Below are 8,667 nucleotides of genomic sequence, written 5' to 3' on the forward strand. Positions count from 1 at the left end.
AGAAAAACGATTTTCTTCCAATTATTTTTTGAATTCATTAACCTAGATCCATGAGTTTTTTTCAAAATTTTCTTTTTGATGCAGAAATGCATCTAGATGCTCTAGGAATATTTCTGCATCAAAAAGAAAATTTTGAAAAAAATGTCGCTTACGTTATTTTGGCGGTTAGGGCTCGGTATGATTGATTTTGACATTGCTCTCATAAGAAACCATCTTATTCGTGCTCAATCACCGCCATGCCCTCTCTTCTTCCATTGCTTTTTCGTTTGCATTTACCCCTTTCCGAGCACAAAGACGTTTCAGTTCAAAAATCCTTTCGGCCTCGGAATCTCCGCCGCAAAATTTTGTTGGCCAATTTTATTGATGTAACTGTATTGGACCTATTTCTGATACACATTCATCCATATCTAAATAAACACAATACAAACAATTTTCGGTGTTAACCCAGCCAGCAAAATATCCGGAAACGTATCCGAAAATGGAAACAATTTCGTATAAAAACCTGATGTTTCATCCGTTTTCCGATTCCGTTTTCGGACGATAAATTCTCCCACTAAAGTGTTCATTCGAAACGTATGTGCAGAAAACTATCGAAAATGGCACTTTCGGCTGTTTTCCTGAAACTTGTCTGATTCAATTTTTCGCTGAAAACGATTTCATTATGCTTCTGACGGAATTCGAACCTGGGACCTCCTGAAAGCTAACAAATAGTAGCACACTTCTCTGCACACTCAGATACTGGCGAATACGTATACATTTTTTCAAATGCTCAGTTTGAACAAATATTTTAAAGTTATTGTTTTGAAATAAGATGATGACATTTTTTGGATACGAAAAATGAACAAATCTGGAAATCGTTTGTACGAAAACTGCACTTTCGGCAAAAAGTACGTTTCTCCCCCCTGGCTGGGAATGTAAACATTTTCCTTACTCATTCATCACATTCCCTTTCACAAAAAAAAAACGGAAGCTTTCATTTTTCATCTTTCTTTTATTTAATTACTAATTGTACATTTTTTGTTGGTTAAGCAATACTCTTCGTCTTAATGCTTTCAAGGTCCCTGCTTTCCTCTCGAATTTATTTCCACCTCGATGACAAGTATTTTCAACTAGGTAGGTTTTATGTAGGCAAATACTGTCATGGTACTACCACGGTTCCATATGCTCTGCAATCCAATCGATATAGCTTCGAATGCGAGTATAGACCCCCGGTATGTTCTCTAGTCCACAGCCGCGTCCAGATGCCACGATGCCCTCAATTACCCAAGAAGTCGAATTGAGGCGCATAAGAGGACCGCCGGAGTCTCCACTGCATGCGTCTCGGTGGAAAACACCACCAGCGCAGAGTTGCTCATCAGCAACATAAAAGTAACTATCGAAAATATGGCGACACTTTTCCATGGAATAAAGTGGCACTCGGACTTTTTTCTTCACTCTACTATGTTGAGCTGAAACAAAACCAAAACATGTGATAACGCACAATAGATAGAATTAAATACAAAAAAAAAACCAAAGCTATTCGTCACGTACATAAACCCGTGTGACCCCAGCCGGCCACCGTGAGTAGTGCACCCTCTCTTAGCTCTTGTTGAAGGCGAACAATGGGCAGGCAAACAGGCTGCATGTAATCATTAAATTCCACCGCCTTATCCATTCGAATCAATGCTATGTCGTTATGCTCATTAATGCGGAGATCCCGATTAGCACCGTAACGATCATGTACGATAATATTCTGAATACCGAAGCGCTGATAGGACAGCGGGCACTCGTGCTGATTGCAATTCTCCGGTGATGCAATGTCATGATCTCCGGTGCGCACTGAGATGCTAAATATGAATTATGTAAACAGTTGGATTAGTTTAGTAAAAATCGGAGTGGTAATACATATCTACATTAGAGCGTACCAGAAAAAAGATTTCGCCGTACACCTTCGAATGTAAAGTACTTTGGCAAGGGAATCACGAAAAAATATAAATTTTGGGCATAGCTTTGGCATTTACAGTCGCACCATAAAGTATGATATATCGATGTTTGTGTCTCGAGGAGTTAACTAGTTTTTTTTTTTTAATTTTATTAACCTCAAGAACCTTATTCTAGTACTTACCAAACAGATATCAGTTCTTGTCACAAGATCGCCAAAAATCATTAAACTCTTGCTGTGAAGTATTTTGATTATTGCAGTAGAAATATTTAAAAAAAATGTATTGCCGACACCTGATAAAATGAAAAAAGGCGACCCAAGGTTCGGCAAACAGAAACTATATTTTTTTTTTTTTTTTAATTAAAGGCCTGTATGCAGTTCTCAAGAAAAGCAAAAACTCCATACAAAATGCCTTAGAAATTTTCTTAAGTCAAATTTACTTAAGGCAGTACGCAGTTCTTAAGAAATTTAGTACGCTTTATACTATGGTTTTCTAAAGTTTTTTTGTGAAAAAAGAGCACAAGGCAACCCAGGTTTGCAACAGAAATATATGCCCGTTCCAATATTTCTTGAGGAAAGAGTGAGGCAACAGGCTGTGAGGTATCAAAAATGTCCAAATTCCTTGGACACACACGCGAAATAATGGCAATTTTTTCTTGACCGTTTTCTTGAGAGCTGCATACAGGGCTTAACTTGTAAAAAGACTCTAGGCTCGAAGGTTTACAGCGAACTTTTTTTCCTGTGAAATGGTACGATCTAATGTATATACATTAGGGTGGTCCAAAAAATAAAGTCGGAGTTTTAATACCGGCACGCCCTAGGATTGTTCTATGTCGAAAAAATATACCCGTATTTTTTCATTTTGAAATCAAAAAATATTTAGGGAGTGCTCAAAGTTCTCAAAGTTTTCCATGTGTTTTATATGGAGAAAAAAATGTTTCGTAGAAATGGTGTACAACTCTTGAAAATCAAAATTTTTCGATCGGGAAACTGGTTCTCTTCAGGAGACCGTGGTTCTCTTCAGGAAAGCAAAATATTGATTTTCAAGAATTCTACACTATTTCTAAGAAAAGTTGTTTTCCCCATATAAAATACATGGAAAACTTTGAGCGCTTTGAGCACTCCTTAAATTTTTTTTAATTCAAAATCAAAAATAGGGGTATATTTTTTCGGTACATAACACTCCTAGGGGGTGGCGGCATTAAAAAGCCGACATTATTATTTTTTACATACATTTTTGGACCACTTTAATGTACATACATACATATTCAATGTAAAAAGGAAATGCGGAAGTAGTTTGTTTTTTGGACGTACAGTTTACCTATTTTCTGTTCAACTGGACCAGTGACACAATGAGCTGCTGTCAGCACATAACGTTCATTGATTAATGAGCCAGCGCATTCGGAGACAACTGAACCACTTACTGAAAGCAAAATTAAATATTAAATATTCAAATCTATGAACACACATAGCAGTAGAACAGTCGCATCGGTACTGCAGAAAAAGAAAATCATTGATTGACGACTCAAACTTCGCACTTAAAATTTACTCAGAATTGTATTCTTGACGAACTATAAGGACAACTCGAAACTTTTTATCAATACAGGAAGATAGGCGCGTTCTATATAAAATCAAGCATAGCCACCACTTACCGGTTCGATATTCCAGCTTAACCATCCAACTGAACTCTGTAATCTCAGCCTCTTCTCCACCGTAAATCTTATTCGATATCGTCAGTGCACCACATCGTGGCGGCTCTATAATATCGACATTCTGACGTCCAGGGTCAGGCCTCCCATTTTGACCTGTGTCAGGAAAGATAATACGCTGCTGCCAATCCGCGTTGGAGTCTCGAAAGTCCGTGTCGTTTGTACAGCAGACGAATGGGAATTTCCCGGTTGCATCAGCGCCACCGTCACACTGGGAAAAACGCACAAAGCGATATTGGGCCGTCAGCTGCTTTCTCAGAACAAAGCTCAGTGATTTGCAGTCGTAGATTGAAATGCAATGGCCCTCATTCTGGTTGGGATTAAGGCATTTGGTAGCTGATAAGAAAAATTTAATTTGCATCAAAAGATGATATCTGAATAAAATTTTGAGCCAACCTGATTCCACGGCAGTTGGATCCGACGCAATGACGAAGACACCGGCAAGCAGCAAAATATCTATTCCCAAAACCAGTCCCACCATGATTTGTGCTATTGACGGAAGCACTTCTAATTTGCAACTAATTTAATGAAAAGAGACGCGAAAGGCAGTTGAGAAAAAACTACGAACTTTGAGTTTGATAAAGCTTTTAACGGAAGCTTTTAGTTAGAACAGAATATCTACTTTGTAGAGAATATTTCTAGTCTATTTTGAACCGATCGAATATATTTTGTTTGTAAGCGGCAACGTATGTATTAGGGATGTTAATTTTTTCAATTTTTACGATCCCGGGACTTAGATATTTATTATTTTTCAACAACTTAACAAATATTCAGCGGGACAACTTTCTCAAAATCTGTACTGTCCCGCCAAAATCGGTACGAATAGTCGCTGTAGTTATACCTGTTTTTTTTTTTGTCTTAATTACGTTGAATCTGTACGATACACAAGTAGTTAAATTTCGTTCTATCAATTTTGAGTTAGCTCACTTTAAAAGATGAGATTTTATAAGATGACTAAATGCCAGAATTCTAGTGTGGAAAGTCAAAGAACACCAAAACTGCAAGTTTTTAAGAATCATGCAAATTTGTTGGTATAACCCGTTACTTCTCTTCATATCTATGTACATGAGTTACAATATAAAGTATATACGTATATGTATGTATGTATGTATGTACTTATATGTAGATGTTGATGAGCGCTTAATGATGAAATGAAAACTTTTCATATTTCGATCAAGTGAGCTGTTGTGCCTGAAACAATAGATTTCGAAAATTATTCATTTGCCCTCAAAACCTTTCTAAAACCATCAACCCACACAATAAAATAGTTGTTGTATCATAAAATCACTATGCTCGTAAGCCATTCGTAATTTGATACTTTTTTGTGTAAATAAGAGAAAATCAAACCATGCCAACTCCGCTGCCCTACCTCTCTCTCTCTCCCCTTTCTAAATACCGTGCTGCAACTGGTAGACGAAAAATCAGGCCATTTCCATTAGAATTTAAACCGCCACATAAACAGATGAACCAAATGACTCAAATAACAGTTAAGTTGAAAATCTCTAATTTGTAAAATCGCATTTCATGTTATCTGAGGGTAATAATTCCTTTCCCCTTACAGCGTTAAACAGCAAAACGATGGCACGGATCGAGTATTCGTTGAACTTGTTGGCTGCTGACTTTTGACAACTCTGAAAACCATTTGGAGTAACCTTTTAATTTCCGCCAATTTCCTTTCGCTCGCAACTTCCCTCTAGTTATGTATGTACATATGTATGTATGCATATTGCATTACGCATTGAACGATTAGGCATAAGAGGTGGGGGCGTTGAAGTGGAACAGGAAACCTCAGTTCTTCTTCAGGCAAAGCGGGGTTCCTTCGGGTCAGCAAGCGCGGCCAAAAAGGGTTAAATTGGTGGCAGTCGACGCGAACGAGAAAGACCGCGCAAAAGAAGTCGTGGAAGTGAAAGTGTCATCGACAGATAACGGCAGGAAATTTAAGTGGAAGACAACATTTTTATACGAATGTGTTCTGTGTTTTGTACGTACACATATGCATATACCTACATACATTAGCGGAGGGAAACCCTCAGTTAATAAAATCACTTTCTGGTTAAGAAGTCGTTCTAGGCTTCGGTAATTTCGAACCACTTTGATCGCGTCTGAAGTAAGCCGACTGCAATGTCGCACGTACATTATAGTTTGCGATAGTTATTTATGTATGACTAAATATTAAGGTGTACCGAATTTTTGTGTGTATGTACATTCGTAAGTTACCAATTATAAATAATGGGGCCTATTCTTGTTTTCCTACGAATTGAAAATTTGAAATTTTTGTATACAAAATGATAGGAAAATTTCATGATTTTCGATTCGTATGAATATAAGAATACGCCCCAATATAAGACGAACAATCGATAAAATTCTCCTACCTACCTACACTGAGAAAAGAGTTTAGTTACGTCAACTAAATATGTTTCTCTCCTCAACTCACGATTTACATAGTTATGGTTACATTATTTGGCTATATGTAGTTACCAAATCATGTATACTCCCAGCAAACAATTAGGTTTGATATACATTTGAGAATGATTTGAAATCAAAGCCTTTCTCAAATGTCAAACGTTTGAAAATGATTTGATACTAATTTGAAAATTACAGTATTCTCAATAAAAAGGGAAGTTTGATCTCCATTGGAGAATATGGTTAACTCCCAAATCAATTTCAAAGGTTATTTATCAATTGTACTTCAAATGTGGAAATAAGATTTAAATATTATAGGATATGTATATTTCATATTTATTTTTTCTTCGCGATGTACATAGGTATGTACCAGAGTGTCCAGATTTGGCGATTTTTTTTTGGATATTTGCGCGTAAAAATTTAGGAAATCGCCATTGGCGATTTTTGGCGATTTTTTCCCCTTCAATTATAAAAATAATTTTTTCCAATTATAAAAATATACAAAACTGAGTTTTCCACGATAATTTTACAAAAGAGGCTAATGCAATGCGTGATAAAATTGACTTAAGAAGCAAATTAAAAGACTGTCAAAAATGTTTAATCACCCTAATCGGAGAACTTTTGAAACGATTACCTAGTCAATTAAATACTTTCAAAAAAAGCTTTGATTCTGTCACCATAAAAGTGTGTGAATCACAAGAGGGCGAGTTTCAGGGACCTGCAAGTTTACTATTTGACTTTGAAGGCAAGAAAAGCAGCGGAAACTGAATATTTAAATCTTTTAATTTTCCCATGGAATAACTCTTCTCAAAACCATTCCATCAAACTCTGAAGAATTTTGGATAATTGCTTACGGAGTGAAACCCGCCACAGGTAATAAAATGTGTGGAAACATAAGTAAATTCATATTATTATCCTTTCAGCACTTTCATGCTCTGTTGAGCGCGTTTTTTCCGTAATGAATTCAACAAAAATTAAGATTCGAAATAGGATGAGGTTGGAAAGCCTTAATTAAATAGTTCGAATAAAGTGTTATATAAGGCTGCTGCAAAACGTTTCCAATATCAAACAGTACGTTATCAGGGTTGAATAGTTCAATATATGACAACAGAAATGTAAATAATTCAGACTCTACAGGCGATTTTGAAAAAATTGTGGAAATAGCTGATCTCGCCTTATTAAAGGTTTTTATTTAATTTTAGCGCCGAGCGGACTGTGCGATTAATAAATTAATATGAGTTATAATAAATTTAATAATTGCGCAAAATGTGTGGAAACAAATACTTTTAAAAAGTATGTGTATTTTTAAAGAAAATTGTTTGTACATCACTATTGTATGAGCGATTTGTGTTATTTATTATTACCCTTTTAAGGTATTATATTCGTTTTTGGTTTTAAACTATATTATAACAAGATCTCATTTTTAAAATAAAGGATTTGCTAAATCGATTTCATAAATTTTATTTAAAAAAAATTTGCAGTTTTTGGCGATTTTTTCCAGAAATTGCGCTTTTTATTCAAACAATCTGAACACCCTGGTATGTACATAACAAAAGAAACAATTAAGATAAAGTAATTTATAATAACTTCGTATTGAAGGGCGGCAGCTTCTTCTATCCGCGCAAATATTAAATCCACTATCTGTGGGCATTCTCTTTGAAATTTTTTTTCTATTCATTGTTTTTTTTTCAATTGATCTTAATTTTATTCATACAATTTTAGATTTAACTGCGCATTTTTGTATCGTTTGATACTTGACATCTTTCTTCAAATCAACCTGAAATGAATTTCAAATGTAAAATTTAAACCTCGACTTTTTTCTTGGTGTATTCTACGTGATTTGTGAACCAGTTTAATTTGCTGCAGGGTATGCTTGTTGTTATATGCATATGTATGTGTACCGCAAAACCGAAAGCTTACTTAGTGGGCAAAATGGCGGTGCCTATGTTTAGGCGCAATCATAAAACATTAACATAATATCGCTGGGTCGGCGTAAAGAAGGAAATTTAAACAAAGGCAAAGAATATCCGGTCGCGAAAAAAATTATGTGAAACTGTTTGTATCCATAAAGTTAAACAAAAATTTTCGTCATACTTTTTGTTATATTCACTTTTTTGGAAATTGGTTATTATTGGAAGTAATTTGAATACGTATTTTTGTTGAAAATCAGTTATACTGGCTGATCACTGCTTTTCGTCCTTGTCGTAAATTCTTATTAGGTTTGTTGAGATGATTGAATGGCTGGAATTTCCAAAAATTTTATTGATACTGTCCAAAGCTCATCAACTAATAACAATAGCTCAGACATTTGCTAATGCTTGGCCGGGCTCCTGCTCCGATTTGAGATGTGTGCCGTAATGTTGCAACACAAGTGAAGGAACCTACAGTTTTATGCCGCCTCCGAACGGCAAATGGTTTTTATAAAAAGCTTTTCCATGCCACAACCACACTAAAAGCTTTGCTATTGCCTATCGAAGGGAACGAAATGTGAGCTGGGGCTACCTAACTCCTTTTTACTGCGGTAAAATCTGGTTTTGTTAAAATTATAGACAAAAAACAATAATCTACTCATCTGACCTGCTCACTACTACTTAATTAAATGTAAGCACAACGCAAAACTCAAACTGTCAGCCA

General features: G+C 35.7%; 2 protein-coding genes across 2 annotated transcripts; both read right to left on the reverse strand.

The window, feature by feature from the left end:
• Positions 1-1,362: 1,362 nt before the first annotated feature.
• Positions 1,363-3,435, reverse strand: LOC118736744 (serine protease 7-like). Its single transcript, XM_036466760.1, has 4 exons — positions 3,390-3,435; positions 3,236-3,344; positions 1,527-1,826; positions 1,363-1,448 (listed from the first exon to the last, which is right to left on the reverse strand). Exons 1-4 carry the CDS (start codon positions 3,433-3,435, stop codon positions 1,439-1,441), a joined length of 465 nt encoding a protein of 154 aa, XP_036322653.1. The 3' UTR covers positions 1,363-1,438.
• A 31-nt stretch (positions 3,436-3,466) lies between these two features.
• LOC118736745 (serine protease 7-like) lies at positions 3,467-5,146 on the reverse strand. Its single transcript, XM_036466761.1, has 3 exons — positions 4,747-5,146; positions 4,027-4,148; positions 3,467-3,966 (listed from the first exon to the last, which is right to left on the reverse strand). Exons 1-3 carry the CDS (start codon positions 4,794-4,796, stop codon positions 3,467-3,469), a joined length of 672 nt encoding a protein of 223 aa, XP_036322654.1. The 5' UTR covers positions 4,797-5,146.
• Between the last annotated feature and the right edge of the window lie 3,521 nt (positions 5,147-8,667).

Source organism: Rhagoletis pomonella, unplaced genomic scaffold, assembly GCF_013731165.1.
Source record: "Rhagoletis pomonella isolate Grant_MI unplaced genomic scaffold, Rhpom_1.0 Rhpom_scaffold_00004, whole genome shotgun sequence".
In the NCBI taxonomy this organism is placed as follows: Eukaryota; Metazoa; Arthropoda; class Insecta; order Diptera; family Tephritidae; genus Rhagoletis; species Rhagoletis pomonella.

Bases quoted from the DNA above. Each gene is read 5' to 3' on its own strand.
- LOC118736744 (XM_036466760.1), bottom strand. From the start codon at position 3,435: ATGATTTTCTTTTTCTGCAGTACCGATGCGACTGTTCTACTGCTAT. The intron at 3,345-3,389 runs GTGTGTTCATAG...TTTTGCTTTCAG, and splicing joins TGCGACTGTTCTACTGCTAT to TAAGTGGTTCAGTTGTCTCC. The intron at 1,827-3,235 runs GTACGTCCAAAA...ATTCATATTTAG, and splicing joins GAACAGAAAATAGGTAAACT to CATCTCAGTGCGCACCGGAG.
- LOC118736745 (XM_036466761.1), bottom strand. From the start codon at position 4,796: ATGAAAAGTTTTCATTTCATCATTAAGCGCTCATCAACATCTACATAT. The intron at 4,149-4,746 runs GTACATACATAC...TCATTAAATTAG, and splicing joins TCATCAACATCTACATATAA to TTGCAAATTAGAAGTGCTTC. The intron at 3,967-4,026 runs GTTGGCTCAAAA...TTTTCTTATCAG, and splicing joins TCCAACTGCCGTGGAATCAG to CTACCAAATGCCTTAATCCC.